Below are 19222 nucleotides of genomic sequence, written 5' to 3'. Positions count from 1 at the left end.
TCGGAGAGTTTTATATCGCTAACACACAACTTAATTGCTAACTATAATTAAATAATAGTCATTAGATATTCAAATTAAGAGCTTATAATCATTAATCCCTAAATGTTAATACAATCCGAGTAGAGAATGAACCAAAACCCGAATGAACTTGATATTGTAGGGAGTACATTTTAATTGGGTTACGGCCCAAATGTGAAACAAGCATGCACATCCAAAAATATTATGTTAATCCGGGTCATCGATCTCAGCCCGTAGCACTTTTCAGAAGCCCACCTAAACAGGCGCAATCTCTGCGTCTTTGAGGCGATCTCCTCTCTCTCTCTCCCTCTCCCTCTCCCTCTCCTGCACTCTCTGTCGCCGTCGGGCTTAGCCTAACCGCATTGCGCTCTCAGTCTCGCTCGCCTAATCCCGCACCCGCGCCTCCTCGCCTCGCCGCTCTCTCTCAAGTTCGTTTCCAATCTTGCTTCCCAACTATTTTGCTTTGCTACTAATCCTATTGTTTTCTCTCATCTCTGGGTTAGTTTTGACTGTTTTTCCTTGATAATGGATGGGTTTCTGTTTTCCGATCGTCGGAAAGAAGATGGTATAGGGTTGGGGGATTCTCAATTTTTAGACCGTGAATTGTGATTGAGATGCTTTTGTTGTTGCTTCAATTTGTTTGGGCTTTTGCTGCCTAAGGGCTTCAGGATTAGTCGCCAATTGTCTCACAACAAAATTGATTAAAGATGATAATCGTAGTACAGTATTTAAGATGCAAATTCTGTTTTCATGTAATTTCGAGTTGATTCATTTGATTAGCTTTTATCCATACCAGACATGAAAGAGTAGGTTATTAATAATTTTTACCATTGGCCAAGACTCTTTTGCTCATGCATATAATTTTCTTTAGTTCTTTCCATAGCACACATTTCAGCTGCAAATTTTCATTTCTCCATATGCTTTAGCTCTATATATCACCATCATCATGTTTTTTTTTGTAGGATAGTAAACTTAATTGTAATGGAACCTCGAGGCTCAGTTTTGTATAGAATAGAGTGAAAATTAAACTTTAAAAAAGGTTAAAATGTCATGCTGACAGATCGAGTCTTTTTTCAAAGCCTGGCCTGCATGTTCCTTCACTTCTGAAATAAGTAGGTGGCTTGTTTGATGTTTGTATAGTGGTGCCTGCCAAGTTTTCACATGAATGAACATAAGAACTCTGTGTACCCCACACAATGACTATCCTAGCATTATTAAAGAGACATAGTAAAGCCAATAGGAGTATAGGACTACAATGTAGAGATAGAGAAAGATGTAAATGTTTAAAATAACTGTTTAATGGGCTGGACAAGACCCGAAACGAGAGCTGGCTGGGCTGGGTCAGAGACTCTGAGTGCCTCGGGTCTGGGACCGGAACCTCAATACTATAGCAAAATCCACGTTTTGGCATCCCTACTGTAAGAACTAGCAGGAGTAATATGCACTATTTTATATGTGCATCACAGGCATCCCAATGTGCTTATATGCAAATGAATGCTTGATAATGGCCATGTTCATGTTGATCAGTAGCTATAGCATGCAAACCCAAACGTGCATAAGAGATGCCTATTGACATTTCCTTGGCTTATGGATCTCTACTTCAAAATAGATATAAAATCCTAGATACATAGGGAAAGAAAGTGTGCGAAGGTGTTCGTATAGAAAGACTCAAATAACATTGCAGATCAATCTGGGACAATGTGGACTGTCTTCAGAATAAAATTGTTCTTCTTGCTGAAAACTAGTGAAGTAATGAAAGAATGATGTCCAATCAGTGGGTTGTTCTAAATTAGTCTTGCTGGTCCTTGATTTTATATGCAGATATTTTCCCCCTCTTTTACTTCCTATGGCTACCCTCGCAGAACTTTCAAAGATCTGCATAATACTACAATTAAATGTAACCAGTTCGTGTAATTAACTAGGCATGGCTATACTCTGGAGTAGAGAGAAGAGGTTTATAAAATTCTTTAGGTACTTCGTAGAGATAGTATGACATCTCATGCACTTATTTATTAATATCTTTAAATGTAATGGAGCTTATCTTGTACGCACTTAAGCAAGTGAAACATTCATGATAATTTATAATAAAATGCATACAGGTCCCTACACTTTCAGTTTTTTTTAATAGAATCATAGGATTTTTTAAAAAAATTGTGTCTTTGTACTTTCTTTATGTTGAAATTATGTCTTGGGTAAGGTGTGAGTATCTGTAATTAGTTTGGTTATTGTGCTACATCAAATGTCTATGCAGTTTTAACTTAAATGGTACAAATGCTTTAGTTTTTGAAATATTATCGATGTTTACAATGAAGACCAATTTATAGAACTTATACAGTAAATAGTAAGTACAGTACCTAAAGGTCCTAAAAATGCTTTATTCCTTCCTTTTCTGTCATCTTTGACTCTTTGTTACTACATGCTGAAGGAGCTTTTGTCGATAACCGTTTTTCATTTTTTCCTCCTTTTAATTGTTTGAGGAAGATTTGCATCTCAACATATTAAGTGATATCTGTTTCTCTGCAGCCCTGCCTCCCATGAATTCTTAAGTTTGTGAATTTCTCCGCACAACAAAGTTTGTAGGAGCTGATTTATTGTGGTGCAGAGAGTGTGCAACTCCTGCATTAAAATTAATAATCTCCTGTGTCAGAGGTCAAAGTTGGGAGCTAACTATGGCAAGTAAAGGTCGAGTCCCTCCTCCCCACCATCACCGTCCTCTCCCTGGTCCTGGTGCCGGGCATCCTGATCCATATGCTTCTGCAGTTCGTCCACCTGTTGGTGGTTTTCCTCACTTTGAAATGTTACCTCCTCATGAACTAATGGCACATAAGCTTTCTGCACAGCATGTTGAGATAGCAAAACTTGCAACAGAAAATCAGAGGCTAGCTGCTACCCATGGTACTCTGAGACAAGATCTTGCTACTGCCAAGCATGAATTGCAATTAATACATGCACACATTAATGATGTAAAGTCTGAAAAAGAGCAACAGACTAGAGGACTTACTGATACAATATCAAAGATGGAGTCTGAACTTAAAGCTGCAGAATCCATCAAAAAGGAGTTGCAGCAAGCACGGACTGAGGCACAATCCTTGGTTTCTGGAAGACAGGAACTTGTTTCAAAGATACAGCAATTGAATCACGAGCTTCATATGGCTCACTCTGAGGCACAACAAATCCCTCCTCTAGTTGCGGAACTTGATGGGATGAGACAGGAGTACCAGCATTGCAGGTAATTGTGCTTTGTAATTTTAACCAGGGTTTGAAGGATATACTGCAAGCATATATTGGAATCACCAGATCATGGATAGGAAACTAGTTTAATAAAGCTTTTTATTTTGGAATTGGCATTACTTCTGAATGACTTGACGATTTTTTGGGATATTATTTGAACAGGGGGACTTATGACTATGAGAAGAAGTTATACAATGACCACCTTGAATCACTTCAGGTAATGGAAAAGAACTACATCGCAATGTCGAGAGAAGTGGAGAAGCTCAGGGCTGAGCTGAGTACTTCTACAAATTATGACCACCGAACTGGTATTGGCATCTGTTATTCATTTCCTTCCTATTATATTTATCTTTTTACCTTAACAGTAATGTTCCACAATTGCGAATGTGTTTCCAGGAGGGCCGTATGGTGGTTCCGCTGGATATATTGGAAATGTTCCTCCAGGGAACTATGCTTCTGCTCATGCCTATGGTGTACAGGTACGTGTATCAGCAATATATTGACCATTTGTAATCTCTGCTGTGTAATATATGAACTGTGCGTGTTCTGCAAATAGGAAATTACATTTTTTATCTGGATATATTCATATGCACAAGTTTAAAATCAGCTTTATATTGAAAACAAAGCTGGACCTGTTTTTTTTGTTATTTTTCTCTCTTTTTCGTATTCCCCCTCTCTGTGAATGTGTTTGTTTGAGTTGGGAAGAGTGAAGTTGGGTATTAAACCAATGAGCATATCAAGACAAGGTTGGGCTAAAGTTGGATCATTGTTCAATAATTCAGAAGATGCTCTTCCAATTTTGTATTTGACTATTTATGGGCTCTCTTAAATTTTAAACCATGCACTTGGACGTGATTTTGGTGTCTATTAAATTTTGAGCTAATCTCTAACTAACAAATTTCTCTCGTAGCAGCAGGGTCATGGTTCTCATATGGGAGGGGGTGCTGGGCTTGGACCCGCTGTGCCAACTGGTACTGAGGGTAATTCTCAGCCTGCTCCCTATGGTTCGGGTAATGCTCAAGATGCGTCCAGAGGCCCTTTTTACCCTGCGTTTAGGGGAACTAGTTATGATCCCCAGAGGGTACAAACTGGAGCTAGTTATGGTGCCCAACTGGGACCTACTGGAACAGGTTATGGTGCCCAACTGGGACCTACTGGAACAGGCTACGATGCACAGAGGGGATTGGCTCCATCTGCACACAATACCCCTAGGGTACCGGGATATGAAGCTCCGAGAGGTCATAGATCTGAAACCCAGGAGGGCCAAGGTGTCCCTGCTTATGATATCCAAAGAGGCTCAGGAGATGAAGCTCAAAGGGGAGCTAATTACGAGGCACAAAAGGGCGCTGGCTATGATGCATCATCCAGAGGTGCTGCAGGCCATCAAGGACAGGTTCCCATGAATAACCAACCTTACCAGCCAACACCGAATTCTAGAGCTGGTACTGGATATGAGGTGCCATCGCATGGTGTAAACCCCGCTCATAGGTGAACTTTAGGCCATCCTCAGGGTCTAGTGCCTACGGAACTTGCTGAAAGAGAGCCTTGTAGTTATTAACACTTGAAGCAGGCAACATGGTGGTGGTGGATGCGCGTGCACACACACACAGACACAGACACACACACACTTGCTTCCATGAAAAGATCGGACTCTTTTTTTTGAAGTGTTACTCTGTTCACAAATCAGGCTATGGATCAATTGGCATTTGATTGGAGCGCGTTCAATTGTAGAGGAACTCGTTTACTTTCCATTCAGTTGAGTGATAATGTGAAATTGGTGAAAATAGTTTAATCCTTAATTTCACTTAAATTGAGTTATATTTTACTCCTATGTGGTATTTGAATGTTTGCCATTCAGGTAAAATCATGCTAGTTAAGTTCCCATTTCTTAATCTTGTCGAATATAAAGATATAGCCAAGTACATTTATCAAGTACTATTATAAAAAAGATAATTCATTGATCCCTATTTCAGTATTTCTAAGTGAGGTATATTTCAATAATTCCACTTTGTCACTTCTATTAACGAATAATGAGAAGAAACAACTGCGTTTTATGAAATATGTCGAACAGATTTATTTTTATCATTCTGTTATAAAAACACGATGGACATTTTGTACTATTAAATTCTGTTTTAATGAGTTATTATACTTAATTCAGTTTGCCGTTAAATTAGCCCTTTTCTTTTGACAACGATGTTACTCCCTCCGTCCTGGATAATTCATCTCACTTTGATGCATAGGTTTTGAGAAATATAATGAAAAGTGAGTTGAAAAAGTTAGTAGAATGTGGGTCATATTTTTATATATTAGTTTTATAATAAAACGTGAGTAGGAATGAGTTAGTGGAATATGTGGTCCACTACTAAAAATGGTAAAAAATGAAATGAAACAAATTATGTGGGACGGACCGAAATAAAAAAAATGGAACAAATTATCCAGGACAAAGGGAGTAATAATTAACATAAATCTGTCAGAAATGACCCATCGAGAGGAATTACTATAAAGTTTATAGATTTATTATTTACATAAAAAGAAAATGAGGATTTATTAAAATAAACAGAGTTAAAGATGTGTTTTGACATTAAAAACGTATAGTTGATAAGATATGACCATTGCAGCAAAAAAGGTGATTCCGTCGCCTTGGCGACCCCCACACTCCGGCCCGACATAATGAGATATGACTATGTCAATTTCAGTCGTAGTACATTACTATAATGGTTATAACTTATAGTCTAAAATCATTTTAATATTTTTTGTAAAATAACATAGTGTTCACAAAACAAATAAACAGAGAGAAATTCAATTTTTTTAAAGTAGATATAATTGTAGCGGTGTAAACGCTAGTACTATCCAAATTAAAACTTTGTTTCCAGCTAAACTATCGCGATTACTAAATTTGAGGCACAATATTTATAATTGAAAAGTGGATTTAAAACCTTTCTGTATATATTCGAACCAAAACAAATTGAAAGTTGGAAATTTTCATTTTGGCGCCATGGAAGACGATTCACTTCAAAACCATTTAGGTAAATCAATTGCATAAAGCATATAATCACGTTTCCATATGATTAATCGCGTTAGGGTTTCGTTCTCCCCTTCATTTTTGTGTGGGTACTGGTATGCTTTTGTATACAATCGATTGAATTTTCTTTTCGGGGCTTTTTTTAAACAGGATCTGCTCCTCCACATGTAGAAGGAATGGATTCGGTAGTGGCGACCGTGAGCGGTTATCAAGGTTCTGAGAGATTCAATCTAATCAAACTGATTGATCGCACCGGAGCTAGTTATGTCGGAAATATGAGCCAGTCTGTTACACATTTGGTATGCCATTGAATTATTTGTTGTATGTTTAAATTGCTCTAGCTATGATATATGATGTTGGTAGATGTTTCTGGTTCGAATTCAAAGATGTTTCCTGTTTCTTAGCAGTTTGATTGGTTGCGTTGGTTAGGTGTGCTGGAAATTTGAAGGCAGGAAATATGAGCTTGCGAAGAAGCTCAGGATACCGATCGTTAATCATTGCTGGTTTGAGGAATGCTTAAAGCAAGGAAGGCGTGTTTTGGCGGAGCCATATTCCTATAGTAGGTAGGTTGAGCTCTGGAAATTGTGTTTCTACTTTGCTGATTTAGTTTCATACTATTTGGTGCAATGAAGGAATAACTACTCTATCATATAATAAGCCGCTGTCATATTTTTTATTCAGAAATAGAACCAGAAGATGGGGGTAATGCATATGCACCTTTGTGACTACCCTCAAAAGTGTTTCTTCCTGTCTTAACTCTTAAGTCAGACTGCTATTGTAATTTTTTTGCCGGCCTGATCTATAGAGGCAAAATCATTTTGGTTGGGACACATTAAGCTCCACTGTTTTTTATTGTAGGTAAACCAAATTTATAATATTCTAAATTATTTCACAGTTTTCAGTATTGCTTCTTCCTCTCATTTTTAAGTCATGCAAATTAAGGCTTCCATTTCTGGGCCAGCTTCAGTAACATGCCTGATTTCCGCCAAACTGAAACCATTGTCTGTTTCACTGTTGTCTGGTTGTATTTATCATTGTGAATTATCTTCAAAGTTTCTATTGTAACAACCGAATACAGATATTTCAATCATTTATATTATTATTCATTACCATTACTGATTTTGTGCAGCGGAGAAGAAATGGGACCTTTGGCTATGGATATCCAGGCAAAGGCTCAATCAAAAGACTTGAAGAATGGTAAAAGATCTTTGGTTGCTGAACGTGAAGACATAAATGATGGCAGTTGCAAGAATTCAATCCTTTTAGATGAGGTAGTGTTCCTTTTCTTCAAGATAGTAATCATTAATATGCATGTAACCAGCATTCATGGATCTTGCTGTGTTCTGTATTTCACTGAAAAGATGCTGGTATTTGCTGCTGAAGATTTTTTTGCAATGATCTCAGTTCTGGCTTTTGTTTTCTGATGTATTACAGGATCTATTTCCTAAGAAGAGGCAGAAAGATCATGGTTCCAGTAGATCAAAAGGAAAAGCAATCAAAAGTTATTCAAGGAAGGATTGTCCTAGTAGCAGCCATGAAAAATTACCAACAACGAAGACAATGAAGGTACAGAATTTTGATAAGCCCTGCCTCTCTATCCATTTCAAAAGTTCCACTGTTCTAGACTTTTAGCTAGGACTCTGTTTTCTGGATTTATATGGCTATTTGATTAATAACTTCTGGTGTTTCTCTGAAGATACTTCAGCTTAAACCAGCTATTCATCACCTTGAATAAGGTGTATTATTTAATTATAGAAATATTGGATTATCACTGACTTGTGAACTTAATTGTGTCCTTGAAGCTTAATGATCACTGGTATCATCATGGTTGTCCTATTTCTAGAAATACTAATCCTGTTTATGAGAATGAGATACTCCCTCGTCCCAAAAGCTAATGCACCCTTTGCCATTTTAGGGTGTCCCACAAAATAGTACATGTTCTTAACTTTCCTTTTTGGGATACCCATCCTTTTACTTTTTCTTCATTTTGCATATCTATTTACAAAAGAACCAAACATGGCTTACTATTATCTACATTAACTAACAATCTAACATAAAATACAACAAAGTGGAGCTCTTTCTCCATGCACAAAATACACCACCTAACTTATATTAGAAGCTCTGTAACACCAAGGTGTGCACTATTTTATAGGATGGAGGAAGTATTTGATATAACATCCGGTGGCTAGTTCAGTCAGCATGTGAACCATCTCCTTTTAAACTATCATCTAGAGCTTGTCCAATAGCTTCAAGTTGGCATAATTTGTAATTTCCATCTAGTTGTATTAAGACAGAAGCATTTGCATTTATATATGGAATGGAACTGGAGGTGATATTTTGGATGATTACATTTAACGTCTAGAACTGGTGTTTCTTAATATAAGATCCTAACACAAATTAAAGTTAATACGAAACAAAGTTTGATGAGTTTTGCTATGGACTCTAAAGCCTGAACCTAATTTTTAAGTTCACTAACCCTACATGGAGTTTCAGATCTTTATTTTGACTCTTATTATTATTAATTTATCTACTCCATTGCCCTGTCTGTGTCCACCTTTGCTAGAAGTTGTTGATTTGTTTACATCAAGTCTCTGTGCTAAAAAATTTCATGTGGTGTTGAAATTGTGTTGTTTCCTGGTGTGCTCCTTAAACAGCTTGAAGAAGCTAGCACATCACGTCCTGCATATTCTTGCAGACTGGGAAAGAGGAACTCCACTTCTCCAGAATCTTGGTCCAAGGGTCGTAGGCTGGTGAAAAAGTGTACAAGTTTGAAGGATTGGTTAATACATTCAGATGTGGAGGAAGAATGTGAGGAGGTTCAAGTTTTACCTGAGATTAAAAGCCGTAGAGTTTTGGTTGATAGTTCAGAGGATGAAGTTTTACCTGAGATTAAAAGCCGTAGAGTTTTGGTTGATAGTTCAGAGGATGAAGTTTTACCTGAGAATGAAAGCCGTAGAATTTTGGTTGATAGTTCAGAGGCCGAAGTTTTGCCTGAGAATGAAAGCCGTAGAGTTTCGGTTGATAGTTCAGAGGAAGAAGTTTTACCTGAGAATGAAAGCCGTAGAGTTTTGGTTGATAGTTCGGAGGATCAAAGGCACCGAGTTACTAATAGGCATACATCTGATATGAGGACTTTGAATGGTTTAAATAGCACTGATGCGTATGATACTGTTCAAGATATTGAGCATTTAGATGGCGATCAAATTGAGAATCTTGAATCTGTAAATCAGGAAAATCCAAATTCACATGCTTGTGTTACACCATCTTCCTTTACAACTCCAGAAAAGCTTCATGAAGCTTCTAACCAGGGTTCAACTGAAGAAAGCTTACCTCCCGCGTCAACTGAGTTGTCATGTGTTATATGCTGGACGGATTTCAGTTCTACTCGTGGAGTGCTGCCATGTGGTCACCGATTTTGTTTTTCGTGCATCCAGAACTGGGCTGATCATATGGTGCACATTCTCTGTTTCTCAATCTTTCCAAATATATTTTATTCCTCTCAGTTCTATTTGCTTTTACTTTGGTACTACAGTTTCTTCAAGTTCTAGGTTGTACCTTTTGTTTGCATATTCACTTTAGAGGTTTAGTTTTGTACTATTTCCGTAACAGCATAAAAATGTTTTTTTGACCAGGGCATAGCTAACTGAATAGTGAGTATCATTATAAAATGTTTATTCTGTAACAATAAGAAGAGAATATCCATTGTTTGTATGTAGATGCCACCTCATGTGTAGCCTGCTCCTTTCCTTATTGTCATCTACCATTGTTTCCTTAGAATCTTAGAATTCTTATTGCTTTAAGTCATGTGTCATGTATGGTTTGATGCTTAGTTTGCAGAAACACTACGTGCATTTACTAATTTATTGGCTCTTGACAGAATTCAAGTAGAAAGACTTCTACATGTCCTTTGTGCAAAGCTAGTTTCATGTGCATCACTAAAGTGGAAGATGCTGCTTCCTCAGATCAGAAAATATATTCCCAGAATATGCCAAAAGATAGTTCGAAAACGAATCTGTATGTTCTTCCTAATGAAACATATAATCTTCCTGCCAATGTAAGTCTTTGAGCTTTCCCTTTTTTTCCCAGTATATTTGTTTTGTTCTTTGTTATTCTCCAGTAACCAAGATCTGTTGGAGCCTATATGATTACAATTGAGAGATCAATCCTAAAATATATTTCTTGCATTTGAATAACTTGCGTAATGTGGTTCTCCTCATGTAAGTAAAAATTGAACAACTGAGGAATTTTTACAAGCCATATGGAAAATGATAAAAACAACAACTTTTTCAAGGTGTTAGGACCTTGATATTCACTCTTGTGCTGTTTGTGCTTGTACTTTTATCATGTTTGGTTCAGTTTCTTAGTTGAGATGCTTATTGGTGTAGGTATCAGCATCAACAGCAGTTTGTTACCTATGCTTGGGTAGAGAACCAGAGGAGCTTCTTGCTAGTTGTCATTTCTGCACGAATCAATGGGTTCATTCATTCTGCCTTGATCCACCACTGTTTCCATGGACTTGCGCGCATTGCCAGGACCTCCAGTTTCTTTACCGTCGCAACCGCTAGCTCACCTACATGCGTTGCACTTTCGATAACGATGGAAATGTATTGTTTCCATCCTAGACTCTTGATATTTCCCTCCAAATTCATCCGCTTTTATATTATAGACATGGATAAGTTCACCAGTTCTTGGCTTTGTCTGCCTTTAATATTTTCACAGAAACAAAGTAGGTATATAATGCTTGAAGGTTCTATTTTGAAACTTGTCATTTTTCTACTCATGAAGTAGGTAATTTGGTAGCTAAATGTGGATTAGGTTGCCAAAACTCCCCAAATACACTCACAAATACCTGTATTAAAACATTCATCTCAAGCATCACATTCTAATTCAAATGCATCCCTCCTTGTCTCTGATATCAAATAATGCTGTCAAGAATCATATATTGCAGTGCAGTTGTTTTAGCTACAACTGCAGTCATACTTCTAGCCTTGTTCTCTCCGCTGCCCCACCGGAGCAGCCGATCCACTCCCCAGGCGACGCTATCGTTCTACATCCAACAGCCTCAGCCAGGAAGCTCAGCAGTGCCCCCACACAGCGTGGGGGCGCTGATCTTCCACCGGTGGCTGACGGAAGGCCCTGATAACTCTTCCCGGGTGGTAGGGAAGGCACAGGGGTTCATAATACCGGTGGAGGGATTCGCACACTCGGCTTTCAATATCATTTATCTTACGTTTCATACGCATGACTATGCTGGCAGTGTTAGCATTGAGGCTAAGAAATTGGCTTTCAAAGAAGAGGAAGAACTGAGTGTTGTTGGTGGCACTGGCTCTTTTGCTTTTGCTACTGGAAATGCTGTGTTTGCTCAGATTGGGAGACAAGCATCGAATATGGAAGCATCTTATCATATAAAATTGAATTTGGATTTCCCAGACAATTTTGAGAGGCGAAAGTTTTGAGAAAATTAGTTTTGCTTTATTTTTCTCCATTTTTAGGCTCTACTTGCTATTATGAAAATAAGAACTGTGTGGCATTTGTATTCCATTTTCCTTTTTATGACATAGAACTATATAATGTACACAAACTGACGGATGCAAAAAATAGATTAACTAATGGCTAATTATAGGCTTATGTTCTGTTTGGCTGACAGGTATAAATGAGTATTTTCTGCGTTCCAAATTACTTGAATTGTATATTCCATTTTTTTACTAAAGGCAGTATAATTTAAACTTATGAATAAACCACAAAACAAATAATCAGACAAAGATTGCATCTTATCGAACTCGTTAAAAAGCTCACACTTTTCTTCTTTGGAAGTAAAATATTAAGATTTCCACGTCAAAAAGCATAGAGATTGCATCAAATTTTACTTTTCATGTTTCTCATACAAAAGAGAAAAAAATATGGTAGGCTTTTGGGGTCGGTGGGCGCCGCTGAACTTTTATGCTTGATTAATTAATTACTACCATAACATTATAAATCTAGTGACACAATTAGTTTTATGGATAGTTTAAAACTAATGTAAAATCAAAATGATAAAGTGAAAGAATGAGATGGGATTTGCAGCTGGGCCTCGAGATTTTCAATTCCTAATTCTGAATCTCAGAAAAGAGATCGTATTTTTCTTTTTCATTTAAATCACATAAATGTCACATTTTTTTTATATATTGTATGTGGTGAGAGTGGTGGTGATGAAGCTCATGTCATGTGCCTAATTTACCGTTGATGCACCTTAAAATATGGTTTGCTGTCTCTCTATTTCGTCGTTTCTTCATCACTTGTCACTTTCCATTTTTATTCTTTTCAGACCCATTTTATTTTGCACAAGCTCATCTTATTTCAACACATTTTTCCTTTTTTACCAATCAACAATATCCAATTTATACACATATATGTTCATACTGTCCAAGCAGATTTGACCTCACCCTACATTCCATATTTTAAAATCCATTTACACTGCTTCATTGGATAATGACTCTAAGTAGGCTGAATTATTTCAATAAAATTCTGATTTATATTCATCATTTACGTAATATACGTAGCAATAAAAATAAATGTAAGCACAAAATTTTTGACATCAATATATAGTTTGGTTAGAGTTGCATATCTAGAGAAGTAAATGGATCAGATATGGCCATATGGGTCGTGTATCTGGTAGATACGTGTGTCCAATGCTGTTTTTTGTTGGAATTTTGTGTTTGACATCTATGTTTGTCTTTCTACTTTTCTGCAAAGAATTGCTCTTTTTTACATGTAAATATGACTCACTTTATATAATTGTACGTTCTATAAAATATTTCTTGTTACTTACCTTTTCTGTAGTATTTTGGTAAATGCCTCATGTGCATATTTGTGACCGTTTCCTGACTTATATCCATTTGTGACACCCACCCTAGATGATTATCACTTCCCCACATCTCTAGTACTAATAATTATACATTTTGGGTAGAGTTGGGAGAGGGAAATGTGGCGTTAAAAGACTCTGCTACGAAAGATGATGCATTGAAGTCTATAAATCGTACACCAATTGTCTTACACAATCTATATGAGATATTAGAGTTTGTAATAGATTCTCTAGGTATTTAAGTTGATTTTTTTCTTATACGGAGTATTTTATATTTTTGATATAGGACAACTTATATGTTGGTATGTTAATCAAGTGCATTAGTTTTAAAAAATGTTAGTACTCTTCCTGTCTACGAAGAGTTTTACAGTTTTACTATAAATTTTATTTGTGGAGGGGAGGACATCTTGAGTTTTAACTTTTAAGTAAAGATATTGGAAGATAGTAGTAGATTTTATTGGTCCAACAAGAGAAATTGACATTTAAAAGAATAAAGTAGTACTACTACTACTATTTAAGTGTGAATGAAGATGAAAATATAAGGAATATATTTATAAATAATTAAGTGGTGAATTTATACAAACAAAGCTTAGTATAAAGTTTAGGTTTTATTTAATCTTAATTAGCACCACTTATTTGCATTAGGTGGTGATGATAAATGCTGATCGTCCTCGCAGCAGTGGTGTCACATGGAAAACAATTTGCAGATAATTAGAGTACTCTATTTTATTTCAAAGGGATCATTTGCAGAGAATACGTCACACATCCAAATCACCACCATAATAAGCGGTGGAAGGACTCTCACAACAAATACACACCACATGCTTATCATCTTCATCTTCTTCCCACATAATCTTCATCTAAATAATTTCATTAATGTATACTATAATTACTTTCACTTGTACTTGTATAAGCCTTAAAAATCAACAAACAATACACACACAACTCACATATATTTATACTTAATAATATGTAGCATTACATTGAAAATTAAGATGGAAATACAAAGAGAGGGGAGAGAGATTAGAGAGTGTAGCTTCTTGTTTTAGGAGAATCAGCAATTCTGAGAGTGTCTTGAATAAGTTTGCGAGCCTTTCTGCTTCTGATTTCGACTCTCATGCTCTCGCTCTTGTCGATCTTGTCGTACGAGTTCTTCACTTTGATGTTCTTCATCAGCTTCGATTTCAAGCTGCTCATCAACCTCTCCAGCCCCATCATCACCATTTTCTTCCTATAAATCATGCAACTAATTATTATGGAAGCTTGCCTTGCAACAGAGTAATTCTACTATATGGCACAACAAAACCAAAACTTACCTTCAACTTTAGAAATCCACAAATTTGTAGAGAGGGAAGATCAGATTTTGGTGCCTACTATATATGTAGGAATATTTGGACAATATATTCTAATATTGAAGGCCGATGTTGACGTAGCATTGGAAAATAGTAAATGTCTTTAATTCAAGTTTAAACTAATCAGGTTAGAATAAAGTTTTGATTATACCAATAATTTGGTATTTGGTTTTTCGCCTACTCGAAAGAGCAAAATTGTTGAGTTGTTATATATATAATCCTTGGATGCATTAATTATTGTTTAGGAATTGCAAAATTGTGACGCATCATTCTTTGATTACTTTTAGTATATATGTACTATTGCTCGTCGTCGGCTTGCTCCATGTACGGTATTACTTCAATTTTTACAATAAGTTGACTTATATTATTGACTTGTGAAACATAGAATATTAAATTTTTTGGAAAATGTAGATAACACAATTATTGCAATAAATACTATTAGTGTTTCCATCTGTATAAAAAACATCTTGACGAATCAAAGTTTGACACATACTAAGGAAATTAAGTAGATAGAGTTGAAATATTTATTCATGACGAAATGAAAAAATGGACATAGAGAATAATTGACATGCCCAAAAAACTATCCAAGATATTGCATACAAACTATGATTGAGATTATTAATTAATGTGGTGAAAAATTAATTTGTACGATTTCAACTCAATTGTATTTTCACCGCATAATTATATCCAAATGAGGCGATTATGGTAGGCTGGCGCTATCTATTTCTATTTTAGAAAAAAAGGGGAAACTATCATTACAAATGACATACTAATAATTTTTTCCCTTTACCTGATAACAATCTTTTTAAACGGGCCAATGCATATTAATCTTTTGAAACATAGTTAATTCGCTCTCTTTTTATTGGCCGCTAATATTTATCTTACTAGTATTTCATTTGATGAAAGTGTGTCTAGATATATAATTTTTGTAACATTGGGCTTAACACCCAACATAATCAACTTTTGCATTATTAAAATCAAACCAAGAATTGACATGCATGTATGTGCACACGTGGCTAGACAATCCCAACATAAAAAATAAAGAAATAGAAGCAGGAAATGAAAATCAATTGCTTCCACTAATTAATGGTCCTCCACTGTCATTAAAGATATTTATGTGACAATTTTGAGCACGGAATTGAAATGTGACCATTAGAATTTTATATGAGGTGCTAAATTTTTCCAAGATGAAAAGAAAATAAAGAGCTAATTGTCCATAATAATTTTGAAATGACAATTAGTAGGGAACTGAAATATGACCATAACTTTTATATGAGCTGTCGCTTTATGCCTCAAACAACTCATTGGGAGAAAGGATACAATAGAGACGTAACAATCTTTCAGCTTTGACAATTGATTATTGTGGCAATAATGTTTGTAGGGGGTAAAAAATCATAAAATATTTAATTGATGGAGTATTTGATTAATGGGAATCCCAATAACACAGACCCAAATGTGATGGGCTTCAAAGCCCAATATTAATAAAACGGAATGTTGGGCCGAAACGTGAATCCTTTCATCAGTCGTAAATCATAATATTTGGGCCTTCATATTATCTGCAGTTAAAAATCGGATATTTTTATTAAAACTTGATTAAATTATAAATATAGAAAATCTACTAGTAGTATATTATTATTAATATTTTTTTTTATTATTTAGAAGGCTATAATGAGTAAAATGGGGCTTGTAAAGAATTAGCCTAAATCTTAATTAAATTAAATAAAGCGGATATATTCATTTCCATGTTATAAAAAGGGAAAGGGGCTATAACTTTTTCATTTATTACAATAAATTCAAGATGAGAAGTTAATTACTATGCTAAAATCATGACTTGACTTAGCTCATATTTTCATTTGACCCAAATTTGACGTCGTGGGAGATCTTAATCTGATTTGGATTAACTTTATCCTCCAATAACAAGACTTCCTCGGTCATTCCATTACTAATTTTCAGATGTACACACCCCTTCACCGTGTGCGTGTGTATTTAGTCAGATTAATATATTTGACTTTCCTCATTAGCCGTGAATCTCTCATGGAATATTTTATAGTTTAGACAGCTCTATGTATTTAAGTGTAACAACCATAGAAAAGTGTTAGATTTGTGAAATTTAAATATAGTGCGAATCTGTGGAGATGAATCCATTTGGAAAATCCCAAATGAGAAAAAAATCAGTAAAGCCCGCTCCAATAATCGCAGCAGGCTTAACAATCCTCCTAACAATCCATGTATACCTCTCCTTCATAGGAGGATCTTCCTCCTCGGGCTCCTCCTTCCCCCAAACATTCGCTTCCCGGGCCGGGGCCGAATGCGACCTGTTTACGGGCGAATGGGTGCGGAATCCGGAGGGCCCGTACTACACCAACGAGACGTGCGATGCAATTCAGGAGCATCAGAATTGCATGAAATTCGGGCGGCCCGACACGGACTACCTCAAATGGAGGTGGAAGCCCGACGCTTGCGAGCTTCCGCTATTCCAGCCCGATCTCTTTCTGCAGATGGTTAAGGGAAAATCGTTAGCCTTTATTGGTGATTCCGTCGCTAGAAATCATATGCAGTCCTTGATTTGCCTCTTGTCTAAGGTAACACTCCCTATCACTATTGTTACAAATTATTTAGGAGTAATTTCTCATATAAACTCGGATTTAGTTTGCATTTCTTTTTTATTCTAGTAATTACTACTCCACTAGTTTAAAGGAACAAGTTAAACTCTAATTTACAAGTATAAGATTTAATACTACTAGTAGTTAGAATAAAATTAAGTACGTATAAAACAAAAATGAATAATGCCAATGGACTAAAAGTGTGTTTTCACACCATATATGTGTGTGTCCATGTTTTATGTGAAAGTGAAAACACACCATTTGCGCACTATACCTAAATCAAGATTTAAATTTGTTGTAGGACTATTTTTCTTTCCGTGCCCACATTATTTATATGTTAATTTATTAAAATATGAAATTTATATATATAGGATGCCGACAGTTTTCACATGCCAAGTTGTTATTAAGTAACTTGTACATGATCCAACTCATGTGTTTTAAACATTTTTATATAGGGCAATTATTGTGATGTATTGGATGGCAATCACGTTATCACCATGTTCTATTATTAGATCCATCTACATTGAATTAACTCAATTTTTCATACTACAATTCATAGTATTCTAATCTAGTAACTAAGAATTTGATGTATCTATACAAGAGGTTGCACGTCCCGTAGAGTCCGCAGACGCATTGCATACAAAAATATTGTACCAATACAAAGAGCACGACTTCAACATCACTATTTTTTGGACGCCGTTTCTGGTCAAGACCGGAATCATAGACCCCTCCAAGGGCCGCCCGTTCGATCTATACCTCGACGAGTTCGACGACACGTGGTCCAACCAAATCTCGCGTTTCGACTACGTTATAATTTCCGCGGGCCCATGGTTCTTCCGCCCGAGCTACATCCACTTCAACCGCAGCCTCCACGGCTGCGTCTACTGTCCCGAGCCTAACTCGAACATCACGCACCTCGCGCCGGGCTTCGCGTACCGCCACGCCTTCCGCACGGCGTTCCGCGCCATCAATGCCGCGCCCGGGTACGAAGGCGTGACGTTCGTGCGGACCTACGCGCCGCCGCATTTCGAGGGCGGCGCGTGGGACAATGGCGGGGACTGCGTGCGGAAGACGCCGTTTGCGAGGAACGAGACTACACTCGCGGAGGGCGCGTCGGAGTTTCATACGATACAGTTGGAGGAGCTAGAAATTGCAAGAAGAGCAGGGACGGTAAATGGAGGGAAGTTTGTTCTGTTTGACACCACCATGCCGATGTGGCTGAGGCCGGATGGGCATCCTAGTAAATATGGCCATTTACCAGGGGCAAATGTGGTATTGCGTAATGACTGCGTGCATTGGTGCTTGCCTGGCCCCATTGATGCTTGGAATGATTTTTTGCAGGAATTGTTGAGGAGAGAAATTCAACACAGTTAAAATTTCAATTTTTTTTTATATAGGAAATTTTCGTGTAATACTCCTATTATCAATTTATCATCACATGGCGGTGGATTTTAATTACAGTCATTCATTGATGATAATGTTGATGAAAATACTGCCCCACTTTTTGTTGTGTAATGTGTATGCTTTTCAATATTTGTTGTTTATGAAGTAGGTGTATTTTAAATGAAATGATGTTGACATCTGTTAGAGAATTCAAATTTCATTTTTGTAGAGACTTTATCATATTCTACTCTTTAATGGTTAAAGTGCTTTTAGATCTTAAATCTTTTACGCAGTAACTCTTAATTTACGTACTTACTACTACTTGAGATATGGTTATTTGTTTTGTAGATCTAACTATACTTCTATACTCTTTTGGATCCTTGTATTATTTTTTGTTCTTATAACTTATTCTTTCTTCAAATTTCTTATATAAAAGAGGCTGCAATGAAGCTTAATATAGATCTAATCCTAACATTAATAATGGGCAAAACAACTTAATTTGATTCTCTAATCGAAAGATTCGAATTGCATATACTAATATTTTAAATTGTGCAAAATAACTTAATTTGATTCTCAAAACGAAATATTCGAATTTTAGATTGAGAAGCATGTGGTAGTGGTAGTGCCTCATCACTACTGATTTTTTTATTTGAAAAAAAGCAAACTTTTTTTTAAAAATTTTAAAAGCAAACTTTATCTTTTTCTTTTTCGTCCTTTTCAGTCAAATTGTAATTGTAAGATTGGATGAGGACACATTAAAACCTTAGTTATG

General features: G+C 36.4%; 4 protein-coding genes across 8 annotated transcripts; all 4 read left to right on the top strand.

The window, feature by feature from the left end:
* The first annotated feature begins 270 nt into the window (after positions 1 to 270).
* Positions 271 to 5078, top strand: LOC125208539 (protein FLX-like 2). 2 transcript variants are annotated; one of them, XM_048108175.1, is made up of 5 exons: positions 271 to 446; positions 2542 to 3247; positions 3412 to 3557; positions 3646 to 3728; positions 4163 to 5078. In XM_048108175.1, the coding sequence occupies exons 2-5, from the start codon at positions 2688 to 2690 to the stop codon at positions 4739 to 4741; spliced, it is 1368 nt and encodes a 455-aa protein (XP_047964132.1). In that variant the 5' UTR covers positions 271 to 446; positions 2542 to 2687; the 3' UTR covers positions 4742 to 5078. The 2 variants fall into 2 exon arrangements, with proteins under 2 accessions (XP_047964132.1, XP_047964131.1); XM_048108174.1 differs by having other exon boundaries at positions 4160 to 5078.
* A 1081-nt stretch (positions 5079 to 6159) lies between these two features.
* LOC125203519 lies at positions 6160 to 11032 on the top strand. 4 transcript variants are annotated; one of them, XM_048101883.1, is made up of 8 exons: positions 6160 to 6275; positions 6422 to 6570; positions 6701 to 6834; positions 7401 to 7542; positions 7706 to 7837; positions 8926 to 9723; positions 10149 to 10325; positions 10657 to 11032. In XM_048101883.1, exons 1-8 carry the CDS (start codon positions 6245 to 6247, stop codon positions 10834 to 10836), a joined length of 1743 nt encoding a protein of 580 aa, XP_047957840.1. In that variant the 5' UTR covers positions 6160 to 6244; the 3' UTR covers positions 10837 to 11032. The 4 variants fall into 4 exon arrangements, with proteins under 4 accessions (XP_047957840.1, XP_047957841.1, XP_047957843.1 ...); XM_048101884.1 differs by lacking the exon at positions 6160 to 6275 and adding an exon at positions 6316 to 6331; XM_048101886.1 differs by lacking the exon at positions 6160 to 6275 and adding an exon at positions 6339 to 6356 and having other exon boundaries at positions 6443 to 6570.
* Positions 11033 to 11155: 123 nt separating this feature from the next.
* Positions 11156 to 11950, top strand: LOC125203520 (pterocarpan synthase 1). The gene has a single exon (XM_048101887.1). It carries the CDS (start codon positions 11194 to 11196, stop codon positions 11725 to 11727), a length of 534 nt encoding a protein of 177 aa, XP_047957844.1. The 5' UTR covers positions 11156 to 11193; the 3' UTR covers positions 11728 to 11950.
* A 4577-nt stretch (positions 11951 to 16527) lies between these two features.
* LOC125204002 (protein trichome birefringence-like 19) lies at positions 16528 to 18649 on the top strand. Its single transcript, XM_048102542.1, has 2 exons — positions 16528 to 17046; positions 17671 to 18649. The coding sequence occupies exons 1-2, from the start codon at positions 16600 to 16602 to the stop codon at positions 18439 to 18441; spliced, it is 1218 nt and encodes a 405-aa protein (XP_047958499.1). The 5' UTR covers positions 16528 to 16599; the 3' UTR covers positions 18442 to 18649.
* The last annotated feature ends 573 nt before the right edge of the window (positions 18650 to 19222 follow it).

The sequence above is a fragment of the Salvia hispanica genome, chromosome 2, assembly GCF_023119035.1.
Source record: "Salvia hispanica cultivar TCC Black 2014 chromosome 2, UniMelb_Shisp_WGS_1.0, whole genome shotgun sequence".
Classification (NCBI taxonomy): domain Eukaryota; kingdom Viridiplantae; phylum Streptophyta; class Magnoliopsida; order Lamiales; family Lamiaceae; genus Salvia; species Salvia hispanica.
Note: the sequence above shows the minus strand (reverse complement) of the source record. Positions and strands in the feature narration are given on the sequence as shown.

Bases quoted from the DNA above. Each gene is read 5' to 3' on its own strand.
- LOC125208539 (XM_048108174.1), top strand. From the start codon at position 2,688: ATGGCAAGTAAAGGTCGAGTCCCTCCTCCCCACCATCACCGTCCTCTC. The intron at 3,248-3,411 runs GTAATTGTGCTT...TTATTTGAACAG, and splicing joins CAGGAGTACCAGCATTGCAG to GGGGACTTATGACTATGAGA. The intron at 3,729-4,159 runs GTACGTGTATCA...TTTCTCTCGTAG, and splicing joins CTCATGCCTATGGTGTACAG to CAGCAGGGTCATGGTTCTCA.
- LOC125203519 (XM_048101883.1), top strand. From the start codon at position 6,245: ATGGAAGACGATTCACTTCAAAACCATTTAG. The intron at 7,838-8,925 runs GTACAGAATTTT...CTCCTTAAACAG, and splicing joins CAACAACGAAGACAATGAAG to CTTGAAGAAGCTAGCACATC. The intron at 9,724-10,148 runs GTGCACATTCTC...GGCTCTTGACAG, and splicing joins AGAACTGGGCTGATCATATG to AATTCAAGTAGAAAGACTTC.
- LOC125203520 (XM_048101887.1), top strand. From the start codon at position 11,194: ATGCTGTCAAGAATCATATATTGCAGTGCAGTTGTTTTAGCTACAACT.
- LOC125204002 (XM_048102542.1), top strand. From the start codon at position 16,600: ATGAATCCATTTGGAAAATCCCAAATGAGAAAAAAATCAGTAAAGCCC. The intron at 17,047-17,670 runs GTAACACTCCCT...TCTATACAAGAG, and splicing joins TGATTTGCCTCTTGTCTAAG to GTTGCACGTCCCGTAGAGTC.